Here is a 23,588-nt window from a genome sequence, read left to right on the forward strand (position 1 = left end):
AACATGTAACAATGATTGTTTATCAATGGTGCAGGCGAGGTTTAGTTTTTGTGTCTCATATGGCCTCCCAGGGGCTTCCATTGACAGGTGACAGGACAAGCCTACAGTTGCACGTGCCAAGGGCCGTCTTTGATGACCTTATGGACTAACCACCTTTATACACTTTACACCGTTTCTTATCTTAAATCAGACAGTTTACATGACATAGACAAGACAGTAAGCTGTGCATTATGGCGTCAACTGTGGATCAGCATACCACAAATTCCAGCTAGCAATCAGGTCCCGTAAATGGCTGACCCAAACTTTCATACATATAGAACATACAAACATATGACAACACTGCAATATGCCTTACGCCTTATGCCTTAGCTTTATACTGTAGCTGCAACAAGCAATGCACCTTAGCTAAGCAATACACCTGTATATGCCTTAGATTACAACAAGCAATAAACTTTAGCTGCGCAAGCAATACACCTGTATCTGCCTTAGATTACAATAAGCAATACTTTTTAGCTGCGCAATACAACATAATTCAAGTAATCTAGGCTGTGTGACAAGATAATCGGGTTTCTTTATAATGACAGTTCAAGGAAAAACATAAATGCACATTGTCCCTATAATGGACTTAGAATTACACTCAAGAAGTCTGATTTTGAGCAAAATATGGCTGCAGTCCCATCGTTTTACTCACCCAATGTGAAATCAGAGTCCCTGAGAACAATTCGCCTCCAACACAGAAACTCTCATTAGATGCTTTTCCTTGTGTTAGTCATCCCGTAGAGTCCCCCATTAAATGATAGAGCCGTCTAGGTGGCCCTGGTTTGGTCCCTCTATTATCATGTCACCTCTGGATACCAGGTCATAATGTATTGCTGAGATAACTCAATAAGACACACACAGCCGCATGTCTCATAAGTAATCTGCTTTACTTTGGTCAGCTTCGATATTTATACACGTATATTGGCAGTAAATGATTAACACAATTATATAACTTCATATGCCCCTTGTCCTTCTGCTTATCTGGAGCTACATATAGATATTTTCCATTTCTGAGGAGAGAGCAGGGTGCCAGATGCTCACTTTCACACACAATGTTATATAGAAACACGCTTTTATATTTTCCATATGTTCAAGCTAGTTTAATCAAATCTCTTTGTAATATTAAAATGAATTGCATTATTATAATTAAGAATGGTAGCTAAGCTTTTATCTCTATCAAGGTTAAGGAGGAGGGTTGTACAGGGTACAAGATCATTTACTCTTCTGTAATGCCTGTGGAAGAATCAGTGTTACCATGTAATAGATGTAACACATGACGTGCAGTGCATTGGTGTCCGGCCATGTAACTTGACACTTCATTATCTTGGTGACTATTTAGGATGAAGAATTGAACATTGTGGTAGTTGATATTGACACACAGACCGAGGAAGAACCGATGGACATACAAATTAAGGAGGAGGACTTCCCTACAGATATCGGCACAGGTGAGGAATAATCACTAAATATAAAAAAAAATCCCACATACTCTGTTGAGTTCACAACAGTTTTGTTTTACACCATCCTCTGTCACTACAAGCTAATCAGGGTAAAAATATCTTCCCATTAGGAAAGTTGGGAGCCAACAGTCCCTACTAGACTATTATTGTCACACTGACGGGTCCTACTGATTCTTGACCCTTGCGCACCGGCAAACACTACGCCTGGACATAACTGGGGAATTACTCACCACCAGGCTTTTACTACAGCCTCACTCTGTACCCAGTATTGCTAATGTGGGCACAAATGCGGACACTGGCAACTATCTGGTTTAATACCACTTGTACAAAAAAGTTGTTTCTGGAAGTCTAGAACTGGCAACAGTGGAGCTCCCCGGTTTCTGCTGGAGGAAATTTTGCTCATACAATGGGGGCCCCAACATGGTCTTAGCAAACTTGTTCATAGTCGGCTTGGCCAGTACTTTGCCAGTAGTGCTGTACTGGGCCCACCTTTTCTGTAACAGCTGGCTGTGTCTTTAAATGCATGCACCTGTCACTGGTTACAGAATCAAGATTATTTTAGGACTGCCTCCGCCTTGGCCAGCTCTCCCGTCCAACTCGGTGTCCCAAATACTGCACCTCCGCTGTTCATATCTGACTTGTTCTATTGTGTTGTCAGTGGTGTGCTTGGATGTGGGCTAGTTCTCTCCAACATTTTCTAAATATACTTCTCTTGTGTTATTGAAGATGCCAGAGTCTTCCAATTAAGCCTCGGTGAATTCCTGGCATTGCACCGTGATGTGGCCCAGCATCTGTTGGAAGGCATAGCTAAAAAAAAAAAAAAAAAGGGCATTACTCTAAGCGTGTAAAGGCTGAATGGGAAGATGAAAGCTGGCCACTCCTGTCACCCCTTGTCAAGGACATTTACCAGTGCTGCTTGCTCAATTCCAGGATGGTCACCTACTGTACACGCTTTGAATGTGATTGGCATATATCACAATTACTTAATTCAGCATGGTATAGTCTTTCATCATGACCTTCCTAGATGCCATGGGGCTATGGGATGGGCAGTTACACCAATTTTCTATCAATTCCTCAAGCTCTTTTTTATTTTTAGTACTTTGAATCCAAGCCTATTTAGCATTCCAGGTGCCAAATAAGCTAAGCCTCCTACGTCTCTACATGGAGATCCACCAGATGAGATGGGTCCTCTGCCTTTCCAAAACCTCTCCCAGTTGAACTTGTCTGTGCTTTGGTCTACTTACGACTTATCTGGACCGAATATCTACCCTATAGATGTGGTACATTTGAAGACTTCTCTTGCATGTCATTGGTTGACCGTGTATGGTCCAGATTTAGCTGCCTCTCATTTCTTAATTCATGTGGGTTTCAGTACAAACATTTTTGTGGATCTCCATTCTACTTGTACATATCCTGTCGAGCCTGGAGGTTGAAATGGATTATTTCCACTCATCTTTAAGGACTCTCAGACACTCGAGTAACTCAGTAGGTACTTTGTAGGATTTAAATTCTCCCTGCCAACTCTCACTAGCTTAAGCTTGGGGTCCTCTGACCTTTTTTCTAGATAGTACTTGAATGAGTAGAACCTGGTGGACCTTGCGGTACCTCTCTATGCAAAGAATAGATGCTACTGGGATCAGTCCCAATCTTCAGCCATATGACAAGGGGCTCAGCAAGTGCTCAGTTTTAGTTTGTGGGTGTTAGGGGATAATTGGACCAGTCTCTCTGCTGAATACATCAATCGGGACATGGGCTACAGAGCATTAGGGTATAGGTGGCAACGTCAAGAATTTATTATACATCTTTCTAAGCTGAGATAAGTAGGGCGACCTGCTACTTGCTGGAAAGGCTTCCAGATGACTGGCATGGGTTGCAGGACGCTTCATAGTGGGGACCTCTGATTTTCTTGCAAATTTCACATGCTGCCTCACATCTTTTTCCATCCTGATACACGTCTGCCACAGAGAAGCTACAGGTCCCGATCTTCATTACACCAAGGTGCCCTTCCACTGGTACATCATAGACTGGCACTAGTAGCTTAGCTCAATATGGTCCTGACACTACCAGCTGTTGTTAGCCATTCAGCAATTGCTTAGGGAATATCCGTTATCTTAGATGCTAATCTGTGCTACAAAGGGCAGCTCAGCAGTAGTTTGTCCGTTATGCTGTTCTAAATTCACTGAAGGTCTGAGTAGGCCTATGTATTTACTTACAGGGGAACAGACTTTATTGCAACCCACCATACGATTAGTCTGTTTATAAGATATATACACTCCCGGGCAACTCTCCCAGGTTTACCTAGCCATGCTCTAGGTCAGTGGTTCTCCACTCAAGTTCTCAGGTACCCCCAACAGGTCATGATTTCAGGAGTTCTGTCTGTGGAAGAAGTTGTGAGGATTACACTGGCCCGGCAAAATAAATCAGCTCACTTGTGCGTGATTAAAGAAAACATGACCTGTTGGGGGGTACTTGATGGCTGGAATTGAGAACCACTGTGCTATAGTATCACACTGCTGCCACCACATGTCACAATGTTGCTGTCCGTCACCAGTACAAAGGCTGACAGGCTTTCCTTACTATGGAACTCTACTTCCATTTCTTCAGACAGCAACACTTTAGCAGGAGTAGTATTCCCCACACAGTCCTTTCTCTTCCCGCTGTGCTTATTTAATATGCCCTTGTTATTACCCACACAGGGGCATCCTGGATACTGGGGGAGTTAGCTGGCAGTCAGTTTGGATTTGTGATGCTGACCTTGGCTCTGCTGGGTCTGGAGATAAGGGGCAAACAGAATAGGTTAGAACTAGTTTGGGGAGATAACACAGGATCATGAGTTGTTTAAGTTAGGGAAGGGTTGTCCCCTCGATGGCTGAACCCCTTACTCTACCTCAGCATAGGGAGAATTCCAAACTGACCAGTGGCTTCCAATAGTCTGGCTGCTCATCTTAGTTGACAAGCCTGGACCATTGGGTTAAGGGGGCTGGCGATTCATGCTCTTGGGGCAGTAGGTGTAGAAGAAGTGTTCATTGGCTATACCTGAGTGGTTGTAGCTCACATAAATATTACAGTATTCCTCAGTTTCTTAAATGCTTCTATTTTGTAAGTGGTTTGGGCACCTTCCTGACGAGAGGTGTACCCAGAAGTAGATGTTTACAAAGGATATACACCTGGCGCTATTATCATCAAAGTATCAGCAGCTAGTCCCGGGAGTTAAGTTTCAATTGCCCCAAACATGAAAACAATACAAAGAAATATGAGACAGCGCTTCTTTACTTTGATTCTCCTTTTATAAAATAAAACACAGTAAAATACAGATACCGGCCAGTACCTTTAAAATACATCATATTCTATAACATAATAATCATAGCCATATCACTTGGCAACATTCGATCCTGCCAGTTTAAATACCCTGATAATAAAATGAAGATCTTATTTTATATCATAGTCCCATGAATGTTCATCTATGATCTCTGGAAGCAAGTAATCAGCTGTATTGTGCACAATAATTTCTCGTAAGCAATATACTCCCAGATAACTGTTGGTTCACCTCTGGGGTAAGCTGTTAATAAGCATGCATATCTCAGTGCAAATTAGTATTCAGCAGTTCTTTTAGGCACACCATGCACATGCACCAATCTCCATGCAAGTTATACCCCTTTTCCACCTACGAGCACGGGTCGCAGCCGGGAGCCTGACACGGGAGCTGCCCGGCTGCGACCCATGCTCAGCCTCTTTCCCGCCAGCAGTCACCTACCCGGCATATTGCCGGGTTGGTGACGCTGCTAGTGACGCGGCAGGGGCAGGGCTGGGAGATCACATGATCTCCCAGCGCTGCCCTTCCATACAGTGTGGGCTCCCGTTTACAGTACAACCCTACCCGGATCATACCCGTGTCCTACCCAGGTAGATAGCCGGGTAGGATTCACAGGTCACTTGATCCGGGTTTTTGCGGGGGGACCCTTTTCCACTTGCAAAAAACACGGTTAAATGCGCGCCCCCGTGTATTTACCCGTGTTTTTTGAGCTAGTGGAAAAGGGGTATCAGTAATAAGCAGTTCTTTTAGGTGCACCATGCATTACACCAATAATACCTCTCAGCTGCTCCTGTAGCTTGCAGCCTTGCCTGGAATTCCAAGCTGTCTGTGCAGAGTCCGTATTATCCCCTTAGCACTGGGGTATGCAGAATAGATAATAGCCGACCGTCTTAGCAGATAAATGCTGCAAAGATATTTCTCTCCTTAGGTGTCCTGTCCGTACGGAGAATCAAAGTAGAGAAGCGCTGTCTCCTATTTCTTTGTAGTGTACCCAGAAGTGCTTATTATTTATTACATGATATCGGTTAACCCTCTCTCACTCAAGTTCTCTCTTTAGATGTAGGGCTCCCCTTCAACACCAGTCCAAATTTCACATTTTGTGTTGCTTTGTTTAATAGATTTTTTTTCGAGTACATTTTATTTATCTATTTTAAAAAAATGAAAAAAAGGCTTCAATTTGGTAGCACGTCACGAGAAATGTTTCTTTTACCATTCTATCAGCTCACCGCTGGTTTATGATGCATAAAAGGATTGCAGGTCTGTTTAACGACTGAATTTGAATAACGTACAAACGCATTTTGAATGTGAAGAGTCAGCTGTGGTACACACTCCCACTGCTTGGCTCAGGGTGGTGAATAAATGATGTCGTCCACCAGCAGCAGCAGCAGGAGTTTTGACGTCTCCCAGCTAAGAAACTATTAAGTGTACATTGAAGTGTTTTTCACCACACTAACACGTTTCAGATGGGAATTGTAAAACTACCTTACACTGTATATACCCCCAAATCTCTAGGTAAGCTGAAACGGTGCAGTGGGAGAACATATTCTGTGACAGGCTGTCAGGGTTGAGTCACCCAGAGTTGCAAAGTAGAAGAAATATTTGCAGTAGATAATAAAGTTGTACAGTAGATGATTTGAGAGTAATGAAAACCAATTATTTTGTACAGTGTGTAATGAGGAATCAGCTATCGAGTTCCTTCAGAAACACAATATAATACCACGGGGGCGAAAGTGTGATAACAGCCATGACATGAAACCGTCATTCAGTGATGAACAGCCCCGCTGGAGATGTCACAAACGATCATGTAGATCAAAAAAGGGAATTCGACAGGATACCTGGCTTGAAGGATCCAAGATTCCTTTGAAAACAGTGGTGCATTTTATTTATTGCTGGTCCCGTGAATTGACGTCCATCAAATTCTGTAAGCAGAAGCTCAACATGTCGCAGCCGTCTGTTGTCGACTGGAACAATTATATTCGGGAAGTCTGCGTCTGGCGCATGGAACAAATGGACACGACAATTGGCGGAGAAGGATTGTGTGTTGAAATAGACGAGAGTCTCTTTATCCACCGTAGAAATAATGCAGGGAGAATGTTGCCCCAACAGTGGGTCTTTGGTGGATTTTGTAGGGCGACCAAAGAATGCTTTATATTACAAGTTCCCAACTGTTCTGCCGAGACCCTGTTGTCAGTGATCAGGCAGAAAGTGAGACCGGGCTCCACAATAATATCCGACCGCTGGCGAACATACATCGAGGTTGAGGCGAAGAGTTGTAAACCTCAAACCCCGCACCACCGATATCATTTTGTGGCTCCCGAGAGTTTTGCCAATACCCAGCAGTTCAAACAGATGTGGGGGTCTGCAAAATGGGCAAATAAGAAGAGAAGAGGGACCAATAGTAACTTCCTCGATTCTTACTTGGCCGAGTTCATGTGGAGAATGAGAGTTGATGACCGTGACCCTTTTTACGCTATCCTCAAAGACATAGCCTCGTTCTATTCCTCGGTCCGCGAAGAAAGAGACTCTCGTCCGCTTCTAGAAGTTGGAAGGGGTGGCTGTTAAATTCAGTGGCGTTCGCAGTACAATAGAAATATAATGGTTACATTGTTCACTGGAACGTTAATGTAGTTTGTGGTAAACTGCAGTTGTTATAATGGGTTAAGTATGGGATACCGTCAGTCAGGATGCCGAAGGTAAGAATACCGACATTGGAATCCTGACTGGTGCAGGAGGCAAGTACCGCTAATTCTAACCCTCCCTCCCCGCAGCCTAACCGTAAACCTCCCTTCCTGCAGCCTAACCCTAACCCTCCCTTCCTGCAGCCTAACCCTCACTTCCTGCAGCCCTAGCCCTCCCTTCCTGCATCCTAACACTAACCCTAACCCTCCCTTCCTGCAGCCTAACCCTCCCTTCCTGCAGCCTAACCCTAACCCTCCCTTCCTGCAGCCTAATCCTAACCCTCCCTTCCTGCAGCCTAACCCTCCCTTCCTGCAGCCTAACCCTCCCTTTCTGCACCCTAACCCTCCCTTCCTGCAGCCTAAGCCTAACCCTCCCTTCCTGCAGCCTAACCCTCCCTTCCTGCAGCCTAATCCTAACCCTCCCTTCCTGCACCCTAACCCTCCCTTCCTGCAGCCTAATCCTAACCCTCCCTTCCTGCACCCTAACCCTCCCTTCCTGCAGCCTAACCCTAACCCTCCCTTCCTGCAGCCTAACCCTAACCCTCCCTTCCTGCAGCCTAACTCTCGCTTCCTGCAGCCTAATCCTAACCCTCCCTTCCTGCAGCCTAACCCTCCCTTCCTGGACCCTAACCCTCGCTTCCTGCAGCCTAACCCTAACCCTCCCTTCCTGCAGCCTAACCCTACCCCTCCCTTCCTGCAGCCTAACCCTGACCCTCCCTTCCTGCAGCCTAACCCTGACCCTCCCCGGGATACTTACGTTTGGGATTTCGGTGTCGGGATTCCTGCGCCAACATTTGGACTGTCAGGATCCCAACTACATCCCATTATAATTATGTATGTTTTTTCTTAAAGTTAAAGACATTTGCTGTACATTGCTAATAAGAAGGTAACATGGTTCACTCTGTTATACGTTTGATGTGATGCACTGAATAAAAGTACTGCTCTGTGATTAACAATTCTGTGATATTTAAAGGTAATGCGCTACACTATGTAACAGTTATCCGACTCAGATTCACCCTGAGATACGCAAAGGTGCGTACGTTCGCTATGGCCCATTCACAGTTGGCTAAAGCTCACTAGATGCGGCTGCATATGGACCTGCGAGTGATTGTTCTGCAATAGAATTTCACTGAGCTATATGGTAGCATGTCTTGCAACTAATTCATATTTGTATTCCAGTCCCTCTCTCTCTCTCTCTCTCTCTCTCTCTCTCTCTCGCTCAGTGTAGTGGCGTTATGATGTCAGACAGGCAGCGGGAGATTTGAGTACAGCTGCCAACATAGCGGTTAGTGCGAGTGACACCCATATACAACGCTTTGGCCGTAAATGAAGATTTTGTGATCATGTCGATCTTTGTAATGTGTTCCAAAAACAGCTGTAGATTTCAGCTGCCTGATAGTATATTGGAATGTTCACGCAGTTTGGGCGGTAGCTTTCATATAGTAGACAAGTACCCTAATATGTGTCATTTATATAGTCTGACACAGTTCTAGGGACAAGACCTAAGGTTTATATGTACTTATGCTATGCCACCATTGCACATAGGTACTCTATGTACAAAATTAGGTAAACCGCTATTGGAATATAAATATCTATAACTTTCCTGTGCAGTAAGGTTTGGGGCATGGTATACCTCCGGGGCTCACCTGTGAAGCTGGGTCACGATTATTTGGGGCCATGCTATCTCCTCCGTAATGTGAACTGTCATTGTTATTATTAGGGACAGGTGAGATCCAATCAGGACTTGCCAAATACTGCTACTGAGGACCAAAAGTTACTTTGGTGCAGTTTACGCCCGTTTTATTATCAGCAAACGGATCCCACCTATTGCTGAGGGTCCAAAGCCACCGCTATTATCAGCCAACATAGATTTACCTCAGATTTGTGATCTTGAGCCTCTAGGGGAGATGTATGAAGCAGTGAAAAGAGGTGTGTGGAGGTGAGTGCCAGTGGCTACATATCATTTAATAGAATGCACGTGATAAATGTTACCTCAAAGCTGATTGGTTGCTTCAGAACTGCCAGAAGCAGCAGCCATCTTGATTCATGAGCCACGTTTATATACTCGTTAAACATTTTGTGTTTCCACAGGTATTCACTGCAACAGGGATTCTCATAGTTTCCCTCAAGACAGCGATGAACTCTTCGAGACTGAACAAATTGCTGCCGTTAACTTAGACATGGAAGACTTCTATGCGGATCTGTCGTCTGATCACCCAGAACCTGGAAAACGATGCCATAATGTTCTAGGCCCAGCAGACAAGCAGAAAGGAAAATTTCCTTGCCCAGAATGTGGCAAACGTTTCATTTCTAGCTCGTACCTTGTTATTCATCAGATGATCCACACAGGGGAGAAACCATTTACCTGCCCCGACTGCCAGAAGTGCTTCAGGCAGAAGTCGGAGCTTACCGTACACAGGAGAACTCACACAGGGGAGAAGCCATTTTCCTGCCCCAATTGTGGGAAATGCTTCAGGCAGAAGTCCTATCTCATTATTCACCAGAGAATTCACACGGGGGAAAAACCGTATACCTGCCACGACTGTGGGAAATGCTTTATAAGTAGCACCTACCTAGTTTCTCACCAGAGAAATCACAAAGGGGAGAAATCCTTTGTGTGTCCGGAGTGTGGCAAGAGCTTCCGCCACAGAGCCGGGCTAGTTTCACACCAGATCACTCACACTGGGGAGAAATCGTTTGAGTGTCCCCAGTGTGACAAGACTTTTAGGCAGAGGTCGGGGCTGGTGGCCCATCAGAAAACCCACACGGGAGAGAAGCCATTTATCTGCTCGGAATGTGAGAAGTCCTTCTACAGTCACGCCAAGATGAGGGAACACTATAAAATCCACACCGGCGATAAGCCATATGAATGTCACGACTGCGGGAAAAGTTTCAGCCAGAGATCGCAGCTCGTCTCTCACCAAAAAATCCATAGCGAGGAGAAGCCCCATGTGTGCTCTGAGTGCGATAAATGTTTTAAGAGGTCAACTCATCTCGTTAAACACCAGCAAGTCCATAAAAAAGAATTCTTGCTGTAGTACAGTGTCGATATACGTGGTGGTCACTGCTTGGCACTGAAGGGACATTATGCCTGTAAATACTATATATATATATATATATATATATATATATATATATATATATATATATATATAAATAAATTTTTTTTTTTTTAAAGTACATATATTGAAGAGCTCTTTTTCCACAATAAAACCAGGTTCATGCCGCAAAATGTGTAAATGAAACTGGAAAAAACTGTGAAACTGCAGCAATATAGACTGCAAGCATTGTCTGAAGTGTGAGAGTATTCATAAAGATCTAACCTCAGTACGCCATACAGTACGAGCTCACTCACGCCAGGTCCCATGCAACTCTGCTAACGTTGGTCGTCTTTTTTTGCCAATAAATGTCTTAAGCTGGGTACACACTGGAGCGATGTCGTTCCAAAATGCCGTTTTGGAACGAAACATCGTTTACATCGCTCAGTGTGTTGCGAGCTCCCACGGTCGCTAGGTTTGATGTGCTGCTGAAGGACGGAACATCAACGTTCTGACCTTCATTAACATCGCTGCAGTGTGTACGGGCAATCTGGCTGACAGGCATTCGATGTCGGAACGAATGGCCGTTGTCCCAGTGTGTACCCAGCTTTGGGGGGGGAGGGTATCCAATTAGAGGTGAAAATACATACATCCGTTTTTCGCAATTTTTCCCAATGTTTCAACCATATTTATTTTTATACAGGCTATCCAATTTGGGCCCCTGTAAAAAAAATAAAGAGATACAGTGAAACTTGTGTATTTTCGGTAGAAACAGGGCTGTTTCTGGGGATTTGGTTTCGCCTGCCTAAGGCAGGTGAAACAAAATCCCTGATAAGCCCACGGTAATTAACCGTGGCTAATTGGATACCCCCTTCATTCGCAACGTAATGCGACTAGGACGCACGAGGAGACTGCAACTGAGACGGCAAATAAAAGATTCTTGTGCGACCCGAGTGCCAAGAGGTGCTGTTTAGCATGTCTGCAGCAAAGATGTATGAGGACATATCTGTGTGTGTATGTATAGAAATTATATATATATATATATATATATATATATATATATATATACACACACACACACACACACACACACACACACACCTAGATATGTTTGTATGATAGCACATGTGTTGCCTAGGAAGTTCTCACAGTAAAATGAATTTGCCACTTGTGGAACATTCATAAATATGAGCAAAGACTATCACAGTTTACAGGAATCAGATTACCAGACACAATATTACAGAGTTGAATCAGATTACCAGACACAATATTACAGAGTAGCTAGTATATTTAAGAGCCAGACAGGTTGTATCTGAATGTAGCAATGTGATGAAAGCAGAGAGAAATCACAGTCTATATGAATCAGAATATAAACAGACACAATGGGGGGGGTATCCAATTACCCACTGCTGCCAGAGTCGCGATAACACATGGGATCTGGGATTTATCCGCGATCCAATGTGTTATTGCGGGTCTGTCTTCGACCCATGAAAAGGGAACCTAATTGGATACCGTGATAATGACCTTCGGTCATTAATTGCGATATCCGTCCATTTTCACCCACTGAAAACGGATTGGATATAATTGGATTCCCCCCCAATGTTGCAAATTGAGTATGTTTGACAGCCAGATAGTTGTATCTGAATGTAGCAATGTAATGAGAAAAGAGATCTCTCAAGGTAAAAATATTATAGTGTAGCAAGAAGAGGCACCTGAGTATCGAAACGCTAGCCATTTCTGCTGTTCATCCATCATGCCCGTAAAGTATGGGGTGGAAAATAAGAGAGTGGGGCGCAGTTACCCAGTGAGAAAGAAGATAGGTGGGTGCAATTAAATACACAACATATTGTCAATAAGGTACTGTGTGTATTTATCATTACTGCAGGCAGGGCTGGATTAAGCCTTGGGGGGCCCGGGGGAAGGGGGTGTGTATATTACATTGTGGATACCTCCCAACATGACCCATTCCAGGAGGGACAAAATGCTCTACCTGAACTTCAGTCTTAATATACGATTGGCATCACCTGTATTAACCTATTTAATTGATAATAAAGGTATTTCAACACAGGTGATTGCAGTCATAAATTAAGACGGAAGTCCACGTAGAGAGAAGGTGTTATGTTGGGAGGTATAGATTCTGTATATTAAATTTAAACCAATGGTTTATATTAGCTTTAAACTAATAGTTTAATAATGCCTGGGTACTGTTGATAGCTCCACTAAATTGAGAGACAACTATTTATAAAGTCTTGTAGTGGAACAAAGACAAAATATCATTAAAATACACATAGAAAAATAAAATCTATAATCTATCTTGTCACATGCAAGAATAGCAGAATACTACTTACACACTGGGAAACAACTCAGGAGGACTCTCTGTGTGTCTCTACCCAAATTATCTCATTAGATAACAGGTTACAGAGGACCCAGACACCCAGGTGGGAAAGAGGAGAAGCTGGGATCCCTGGGTCACTTACAGCTTTCTCCCCCCTCCTATCTCTCTTCTGGTTGGGAAGCTTCATCAGTAGCACATGACACCTGAAACTCATGTGTTTCTGCCTGCACTGCATACTGGCCCTCATTCCGAGTTGTTCGCTCGCTAGCCGCTTTTCGCAGCAGTGCACACGCTAAGCCGCCGCCCTCTGGGAGTGAATCTTAGCTTAGCAGAATTGCGAACGAAAGATTCGCAAAATTGCGAATAGAAATTTCTTAGCAGTTTCTGAGTAGCTCGAGACTTACTCTGCCACTGCGATCAGTTTAGTCAGTTTCGTTCCTGGTTTGACGTCACAAACACACCCAGCGTTCGCCCAGGCACTCCCCCGTTTCTCCAGCCACTCTCGCGTTTTTTCCAGAAACTGCAGCGTTTTTTCACACACACCCATAAAACGGCTCAGAAACACCCACTTCCTGTCAATCACACTCCGATCACCAGAACGAAGAAAAATCCTCTTCTTAGCAAATGTACTTGACGCAACCGCAGTGCGAACATTGCGCATGCGCAGTTAGCGGAAAATCGCACCGATGCGAAGGAAAATAACGAGCGAACAACTCGGAATGAGGGCCACTGTCCTGTTTGCATTCTGGATGCCTGGTTCTACCGCTGCACAAGAGGGAAAGCTAGTGAGGTCAGTGTGCTCCGGTCAGGGGTCCCCCTGACAGAGAGAGGCCCAGGGTTCACCACCTCCCCCTCTTAATCTGGCTATAGCGTGGGTGGATGTACTAATTAAAGTATCCCACCAAGACAAGATAGTAAAGATGGGCTACACTAGTTTAGATATCTGTAAAGGTGGTAAAGCTATGGCCTAGTCTTTCACTGTGTTACGTTCACATTAGTCATGTATAAAGATTAGTAAATGGAAACTTTATTTTGTTTATTTTTATAATAAGCAAACAAAAGCCTGTTTTAAGCAATTGCTCACTGGTGTTAAAGGTTGCGCCTGACTTTCTAACGCAACTACGAAGTATGCATCTGCACATTTAAAAAAAAACATCATGTCATGCTACCATACCCATTTGCAGTCATAGGGCCTGACTCAGAGTTTTGCATAAATTGAAAATGTATGTAAAGCAATGTTTTTTGATCTGCACATGTGCAGATTAGGGGCTACTATGTTCCTCGCAGCGCCCCAATAGCCACAGCATGATCGATATGCTGCTGCCGTTTGGGGGCAGTGATGGACAGAGTTCCGGAAACTGAGGGGCGTGTCAGACCCATTTTCTGGACGTGCCAAATCCAATGACCACTGGCCCATAGTGGGTGAAACGCGTGTTGGTAAGCAGTGCCTGGCCTGCGCAGATGGGACCCCATGTCAGGCACACTTTACTGAACACACCCAGGTATTTTTTTTTATCTATACCATCTGGTCCACATGTTTATTGTCTCTAACAAATTACAGACAACAGATGTGCCTCTCTCATTTCTCTCTTCTGTCCAGGGACATTATTCTGGGGTTCTCTCATCAACCATCCAATGCAATTGGCAAACGGTTGGACAGCAGAAACCCTTTTATATACAAACTGAGCACTAAAGCCCCGTACACACAGGGAATACGGTTGTTAGGTCGACATGGTCATTAGGTTGACGTGTACTAGATCAAAAGGTCGTCATGAATTTTTCACTTTTTTTTTCATACTTAACGATCCACGTGGACTACGATTGGAACGGTAATCTGTGCCGAGCGAAGCAGTAGCGGAGCGAGGGGACACGGAGCACTAATTTGGGTTCCCTGTCCCTTTACGAAGAAAACGACGCAAAAAGTGTAAAAAAAAATATATGTCGACCTAGTACATGTCGACCTAATGACCACGTCGACCTGTTGTCCCTTTCGACCTAATGCATGTCGACCTTCCATGGTCGACCTAAGTTGTGTCTACCCAACGACCCATACCCACACACGGGGAGAGATGTGTGCTAAGCGATCTAGCACAGACCGCTCAGCACACAGCGTGATGTGTGCTGATTGAGAGGGGGGGCTGCTCACTTCACACAACAGTCAAGTGAGCGATCTACTAGATTTGGCACGCATGCATGCCAAATCTAGAGTCAGCGCTATCGCTATGGGCATACACACGGAGAGATCCATGTTTAATTTCTAAGCAATCTAGTCAGATCTCTCCGTGTGTACCCCCTTAACATTTCTCTATTACACACAAACACATTATCAGTGTTTTTAAATTGCCTATGTTGCATATTCTGATGCAAATAGGATTTGCCACTTGAGAGATCCTATGTGAGATTTTGTGAAACCCTGTGACTATTGTTGATCCAAAACATAAGGTACATATTGATGCTTATTGTCTGTCTGGGGGTTGGGTACAAAATCCCACAAGTCAGAAGATTAACAGTGCAATCCTGATGGCCAGAACTTCTCCCTCCTGCAGCCTCACCCTTAAGGGCCGTACTGACCGGGAGATGTGTGCTGAGCAGTTAGCACAGACCACTCAGCACACATCTCTCCACCCGCTCAGCGGGATGTGCTGAGCGAGGGGTGGGGGGGCGTGGGAGCCGCTCATTTCACAGGCCAATCTAGCACCGGCAATAGCGACACGCGGGACCGCACATCGCTGTCGCCGGCACCCCTACACACGGAGTGATGTGTTCCTAATTTCTAAGTAATCTAGCCAGATTGCTTAGAAATTAAGTGAACGTCGCTCCGTGTGTACCCCCTTTATCCCCATAACCTGACTTTAGGGGTAGATGTACTAAGCAGTGATAAAAGTGGAGAAGTGAGAAGTTGCCTATGGCAACCAATCAGCATTGACATAACATTTATAATTTGCATACTGTAAAAGCATACCCTCCAACATTTTACACATAAAAATCGGTACAAATTAGGAAAAGGCCACGCCCCCTTTCCTATACTTTCAATGGAAAGGTAAAAAGGTACAATTGGAGGATATGTAAAAGTACACAGAGCAGCGGATTGGTTGCCATGGGCAACTTCTCCACTGGCTCACTTCTCCACTTTTATCACTGCTTAGTACATGTCCCCCATCTCAACCGGCCCCACAGCCTAATCCCAAACCCAGTAGTTAACTCCGGGATTCTGAGGCGTAAGTTTACTAAGATGGGAGTTCTATTTAAGATGTGATGTTGCCCATAGCAACCAATCAGAGTCTACTTCTCATTTATCTAGCACCTTCTAGAACATAATACCCAGAATCTGATTGGTTGCAGTGGGCAATATCCCATCTTAAATAGAACTCCCATCTTAGTAAATGTACCCCTGACTGTCAGGATCCCGACTGCAGGGATTTTTTAACCCCATCTCCTGTCTGGTTAAGGGCAGCTTATTATTTTTACATTTATTGGGCAGCATATCACTCTGCCTGTGTATCTGGTTAATATAAGTGCATTAACACATCTCCAGTGTATGGTATCCGTTGATGCATCACCATTTTTGATGTGTCAGATATAAATAGAATGTACTACTTGAGAGGTCCTATAAGAGATTGTGTGAAACCGCGTGGACTACAGTTGATCTAAAATACAATATCTAATGATACTGTTTATCTAAGTAAAGGTAGGTGATTACCTGCAAAACTATTGTGACATTTCAGAGGGCAGTACACTATCCTGCCAATGCACTGTATCTGACTTACACACCTGTATAACAGTGCATTACAACTGAGAAACACCTGTGGAACTTCTGGATATTTGACGTTTCCACTATTGTCTATGAAGGTGTTCAGCTTTGATTATAAGGATTTAAAATATTTTTGCAAAATCAGCCCAATATTTGTGCAGATAGTATCTGAATATTTTTTACCCAGAAAAGCGATATTTAATTGTGACAATTTTGGAGAATATTTTAAAAAAACTGAACATAATTCTAATACTTTTTCTATCTTTAGAATCTAATCTCCTCTGATCTTTTTAATCCAAGTATGATTATGTACGGCGATGATCAGGGATCCTTAACATGCAAAATCTCCCCGATCCCCTGACGGATCGCTGATCAGCGATGTGAATCAAACATAAACATTTACATATATTTACAGTACTTTTCAAATCATTATTTATTTATTATTTATTACCAGTTATTTATATAGCGCACACATATTCCGCAGCGCTTTACAGAGAGAATATTTTCTCATTCACATCAATCCCTGCCCCAGTGGAGCTTACAATCTATATTCCCTATCACATGTACACACATTCACGGTAGGGTTATTTTTGTTGGGAGCCAATTAACCTACCAGTATATTTTTGGAAATCATCTCCACAAACAAGCGTGTGCTGAATCGGCTAAAATTGACGGGATTAGTGAATGGTACTGAATAAGGTGCGAGCTTCTACAGTAGGTGTCATTGTGTAGATAATTCAGCAATCATCCAAACAGGAACAATGAGGTAATGCTGCTGTTAGTCACCCTCTCCATGTATATACACTCGCCCTGTAGCAGGCACAAAAAGGAGTACTTCCAGTCAGAAATGTGCACAACTGCTGCTCTGCCTGATCCATGTTGCACAGATAAGCCCCTGTTGTACTCTGCCTGGGTTGTTGGGAGGTAAGCATGTAGCAAAGAGAGAGAAAGAGAGACAGTATGAGGGAGAGAGTGAGAGTGTGTCAGTGAGAGAGAAAAGAGAGAGTATCAGAGAGAGGGAGGGGAAACAAGCAGTAGATACATTATCTGTCCGTCCTGAACACAGCAGAGGTCTCTGATGGGGGAGAGCGCTTCACAGAATTAGGTCCCACCCCTAAATACCCGCGAACCGTGGTACTGGTGACTCGGAGCCAGCCCCTGCACCCCCCTAAACACCCTCGTGTGGCTGCCTGCTGGGAACAGGGGGTGCTATTGGCACATCTGTTCTTACCATGGGCGATGGTGAAGGGAGAGCAGCAGGCCTTGGAGGCAGCCCATGACTGGGTGCAGGAGGAGCAGCAGGTCCTGGAAGCAGCTCGGGCCCCAAAGCTGCTGCACCCACTGTAAATACGCCACTGGTGAGGGGTGTTTCTGCGATGTGAATAAGATGCAGATTTTAAAGAAAAGACTTTACGCTACACTCTGAGAGCATCTCAGTCGCGACAGGCGTCTTGTGCCGTATGTAAGTGTATTAGGACACATCTGTAGTCCAGCATATCCCAGATAGGGAAGCAGGTCTATCCAGATCCCTGTGGTAAGGTGGTAGTGTGTTCCCTACTGTAAATTCAAATTATAACAGAAATCAATGAGCAATTCTTTGACCATATAATGGAAGAAGCATTGGCGTTTCAATCATGGGTGCAATGTGTGTGGTGCACACGGACCTCTGGGTCCAGGGGGGGGGCCCACACCGCATACACTGCACCGATGTTGTTTATACTTACCTCTCCGGAGTCCCTCGACTAGCGTCACAGCCAAAATATCCATCCAAATATGGCCACCACGCATGCGCAGTTCAAAATTTGTCTCCGGACCGCGGCGGGCGCCATGTTTTCGGAAACTTGCGCATGCGCAGTATACTCCGGCTAGATGCTGGACCTGCGGCACTGTGGAGAGCAGGGGGCCCACCCGGAGTCTGCACACGGGCCCCTTCCTCTCTTAAAACGTCCCTGGGAAGAAGGATGCAGGCTGAGTGCTTTGATACAAGTTGCAGAAGTCTGTTGTGATGCAAGGTCCTGTCACACTGAAGAAACCATCTAGATCCATTTCTTTTTATAAATATATTTTTTTTATCTGTGCCAGTTCTTAATCTTACACTTTTTATTTATTTTTGGTTTATTATTATGTCAAATAAAAACATAAAATATTATATTTTTCAGGGGGTGGAGGTTTTGCATCTACAAAACACCAGGTTTCATTTTGAAAACTGAGAAGTAAAGTGAGATGCTCAGAGATACTACACATTATCCAACATTAATCCTAGTGAACCCAATGCAGAACCGTCATCCAGTCATACTGACAATGGAAAAGGTCTGAAGAAGGCCGTGGACTCGGAAGTTTACACACGGGGAAGTCAGCACGTGTGTCCTGAGTGTGGAAAGTGGTTTATCCGTAAAGCATACGCCTTGTTAGGCACAACAGAAGGGAGTGTAGTGTTCCCAAACACACTTTGGCACGGTGTCGTCCATAGGCAAACGCAGGGGTGAGGGGGTGCCGGTTGCCCAGAAACCCCCCTCCTCTTGGCAAGTGGCTCCAATTATGACAACAGTAGCAATGGTATATAATGTGATTACTAGAGCTGCTGCCACAATATGCAGTTTTAAGGGACAGAGCAGAGCTGCTGCACATGCCCAGTGGTAGCAGCATCTTCTACCAAGTTTGCGGTGTGTGTGTGTGGATCTGAGTCCTCAATCAGTGCTCTGGAACAGAGTAGCTACAAGGAAGAAGAGACAGGAGCCTTACCATAAGGAGGGAGAATGTTTGCTTAGAAAGTGCAGTGTTGGTTCTGTTATGTTTGTGTATTTATTTATTATGGCATGTTTAACCTTATCCTGACCACTTATTTATATTATTTATATATATATTTGATACAGCCTATACTATAGACGGTTCTGGTATCAATGGTCGACCATGTTAAGGTCGACCACTATTGGTTGCTATTGACATGGTCGACGTGGCCAAAGTCGACATATGACAATGGTCGACACATGAAAATGTTGACACAGATTTTTGAACTCTTTTGGCTACCGCAGCGCTCGGAACAGGTTACTATTCCCAATCGTAGTCTACGTGGATGGTAAAGTATGAAAAAGTTAAAAATCTATTTTTAAAAAGCCATGTCGACATTTTCATGTCGACCTGTCCTATGCCGACAATTTTCATGTGTCGACCATTTGTCCATGTCGACCAATAGTGGTCGACCTAGTGACTGTCAACCTAAGTAGGGTCGACCTGCCAAACGGATACCACTATAGACCATCTATAGTGTTAAATATTAATACTGTGAGGCAGATTTATTAAGCCTGGAGAAGTGATAAAGTGGAAGGTGATAAAGCACCAGCCAATCATCTACTAACTTCCATGTTACAGGCTGGGTTTGAGAAATGACAGTTAGGAGCTGACTGGCTGGTGCGTTATCAACTTCCACTTTATCACTTCTCCAGGCTTAATAAATCTGCCCCAGAATTCCATTCAGTATCCAGTGTATAAAAAGATCACTGTTTACATTAATGTCCAGGGTTGTTATTTGGTTCTTCTGCCGCTTCCCCAGACTCCTGCACCAGCTTCAATGGTCTGCAGAGTGGGATTGTGGACTGCATTTGGAAACCCCCCTCTTGAATCCTGCGTTTGCCACTGCCGTCCCTGAACTGAACCCATGGGTTGTTTTTTTACCATAGAAGCTTACAGTCGCAGATGATGTATACAGTTTTAATATGTACAGTACTGTAACCGAGGAAGACATAGGGGCCCATTTCTCAACGAGTGATAAAACTCGTTGTGAATAATAAAACTCGTTGTGAATGATAAAACTTGTTGCGGATGATAAATGGTATTCCAGCCAATCAGCTCCAAACTGTCATTTTTCACATGACTTTTATCATTCACGAATTTTATCACTTGTTGGTAAATGATCCCTATAGGGGTCTATTTACTAAATAAAGAGATAAAGTACCAGCCAATTAGCTCCTAACTGCTGGGTGTGAGAAATGACAGTTAGGAGCTGATTGGCTGGTACTTTATCTCCATCCAAGGTTTAGTAAATAGACCCCATAGGGCCTGTAATGTCAATCCACTGGCGCTCATAAAAAAATAAACAGAACAAACAATCATAGTGTATTATGTATGTAAATGAATGATAAAAACATAGGGAATCTTTTGGTAGGTTTTATACCTAAATTGTATGTCTACCGTTTTAAGAGTAGACAAACACGTTTTCATAGGAGCTGGAGTCTCACCAGTCTGGATTCTGTCCCCTTATAATCCTCTCCTCGGTGATGGGCCCGAAAAAAAGAGAAGGATAGAAACCTCCAATAGTGCAACACTATTTATTTCACAACAAACATAACTTTAAAAACACTTGGGGATAAGGGTGGTCTCTCACCAAAGGAAATGGTCCACTGAATAAGCAGACAAAACAGCGAAATTAAAGATGGTAACACCAGGCGTCCCCAGGATTCGCCGTCCAGATCCTATGTTGATATCCCAGACGTCTCCCCAAAGCAAACAAATCCTCCTGCCAACGCGTGTCGACACTCCAGTGTCTTTTTCAAGGCATAAGGAGGATAAGCCATTTCTACATATTTATACCCTTTTCAATTGGGTATTCAGTCCCACCTATTTCCAGACATGGATCAACTACTTCTAATATTCCCATTACAACATTCAACAACATCCCTTCCCAAAGTCCACTCCATTTCTTTTTATCTTAATAGGAACTCCCGCCATCAAACAAGTCTCTAAGTCATCACAAACTCCCGGAAGTCGTCATCAACCCCGCGCCCGGCACGTCATGGCCGAAAGTGACGTCACCGCCATCACCGGAAGTAGATCGCGTACATGCCGAAAGCTCCGTCCACTACACCCGGATGCAATGGGTGTGCGGCTTCACTCGTCCTCCCGGAAACGTCCTGTCCTCCTGGTGTCCCCGGTTGTAAACCCCGCGCCCGGTGCGTCATTACCGGAGGTGACATCACCGCCATCACGTCATTCCCGGAAGTAGGTCACGGACATGCCACAAACTTCGTCAGCCCACTACACCCGGATGTAATGACTTATATTATATACGAAAACCAATCGAATGTCCATTTATATTAGAAATTACCTCAAAGAAACAAGAAAAAATATATATAGTAAACACATTAGCAGCATCACAGCATCTTGTTTAAAAACACACCACAATACTCCCAAAAACATAAATGGACATTCTATTGGTTTTCGTATATAATATAAGTCCGGCAATACCGGAACTATTATGGGGAGGTTCCCTGATGATAACCAGGAATATCAGGAGGACAGGACATTTTCGGCAGGACAAATTAAGCTGTACACCCATTACATCCGGGTGTAGTGGGCTGACGAAGTTTGTGGCATGTCCGTGACCTACTTCCGGGAATGACGTGATGGCGGTGACGTCACCTCCGGTAATGACGCGCCGGGTGCGGGTTTTACAACCGGGGACACCAGGAGGACAGGATGTTTCCGGGAGGACGAGTGAAGCTGCACACCCATTGCATCCGGGTGTAGTGGAAGGAGCTTTCGGCATGTACGCGATCTACTTCCGGTAATGACGTGATGGCGGTGACGTCACTTCCGGCCATGACGTGCCGGGCGCGGGGTTGATGACGACTTCCGGGAGTTTGTGATGACTTAGAGACTTGTTTGATGGCGGGAGTTCCTATTAAGATAAAAAGGAATGGAGTGGACTTTGGGAAGGGATGTTGTTGAATGTTGTAATGGGAATATTAGAAGTAGTTGATCCATGTCTGGAAATAGGTGGGACTGAATACCCAATTGAAAAAGGTATAAATATGTAGAAATGGCTTATCCTCCTTATGCCTTGAAAAAGCGTTGGCAGGAGGATTTGTTTGCTTTGGGGAGACGTCTGGGATATCAACATAGGATCTGGACGGCGAATCCTGGGGACGCCTGGTGTTACCATCTTTAATTTCGCTGTTTTGTCTGCTTATTCAGTGGACCATTTCCTTTGGTGAGAGACCACCCTTATCCCCAAGTGTTTTTAAAGTTATGTTTGTTGTGAAATAAATAGTGTTGCACTATTGGAGGTTTCTATCCTTCTCTTTTTTCGGGCCCATCACCGAGGAGAGGATTATAAGGGGACAGAATCCAGACTGGTGAGACTCCAGCTCCTATGAAAACGTGTTTGTCTACTCTTAAAACGGTAGACATACAATTTAGGTATAAGACCTACCAAAAGATTCCCTATGTTTTTATCATTCATGTACATACATAACACACTATGATTGTTTGTTCTGTTTATTTTTTATGAGCGCCAGTGGATTCAAATGGTATTCTCTTTTGACTGTATCGATTTATGAAGTGTTGGTGACACTTTCTTTTCCATTTTGAAACCAGAAGGCTGCTATTATTTGGCGCACGGTATTTTATCAACTTTCATTTTCCTGTAATGTCAATGCCAGTGATTTCAGCAACTGCGTCCAATCACGTATTTGCACGGCCATGTTCAGCTGTAGAAACTGCACCTGATATGGGGTAGGTACAATCACCTATGGTGCATCTTAAAATGTACAGCGGCAGATTAACGCCGCGAGGTGTCTCCGTGGGAAGAACACCAGCTGCAGCATTAGCATAGAGTCACAGGGCCAGATGCATCATCGCTTGGAAAGTGATAAAATGGAGAGTGAAAAAGCACCAGCCAATCAGCTCCTAACTGACATTTTTCAAACACAGTCTGTGACATGGAAGTTAGGAGCTGATTGGCTGGAGCTTTTTCACTCTCCATTTTATCACTTTCCAAGCGATGATGCATCTGGCCCACAGTAGTGCCTGCAGCAAAAGACACAGTGGAGGCTGCAAATTGCATCCACCTCTGAATCAGGCCCATAGGGAAGTGCCAATGGCATTCTTCCCGACAAGAGTGTCCAAGCAGGACTTAACTTTTGTTAGCAATGCCCTGTACTCTACTGTCATCAAATAAAATAAACAAGTTAATGATGAAA

The 23,588-nt window shown here is 44.2% G+C and overlaps 1 protein-coding gene across 5 annotated transcripts in view; it reads left to right on the forward strand.

Annotated features, from left to right (window-relative positions):
• Positions 1–10,646, forward strand: part of LOC135054871 (zinc finger protein OZF-like) — a 42,852-nt gene extending 32,206 nt beyond the window's left edge. Inside the window, exons 6-7 of one of the 5 annotated variants that reach the window (XM_063958287.1) lie at positions 1,379–1,484; positions 6,476–8,533. In XM_063958287.1, the coding sequence (XP_063814357.1) occupies positions 1,379–1,484; positions 6,476–7,371 (1,002 nt within the window). In that variant the 3' untranslated portion in view covers positions 7,372–8,533. Of the gene's footprint in view, positions 1–1,378; positions 1,485–6,475; positions 8,534–9,578 lie in introns of those variants that run through there. The other 4 variants (XM_063958288.1, XM_063958285.1, XM_063958286.1 and 1 more) reach the window with 4 other exon arrangements.
• Positions 10,647–23,588: the final 12,942 nt, after the last annotated feature.

This window comes from Pseudophryne corroboree, chromosome 3 (genome assembly GCF_028390025.1).
Source record: "Pseudophryne corroboree isolate aPseCor3 chromosome 3, aPseCor3.hap2, whole genome shotgun sequence".
Taxonomy (NCBI): Eukaryota; Metazoa; Chordata; class Amphibia; order Anura; family Myobatrachidae; genus Pseudophryne; species Pseudophryne corroboree.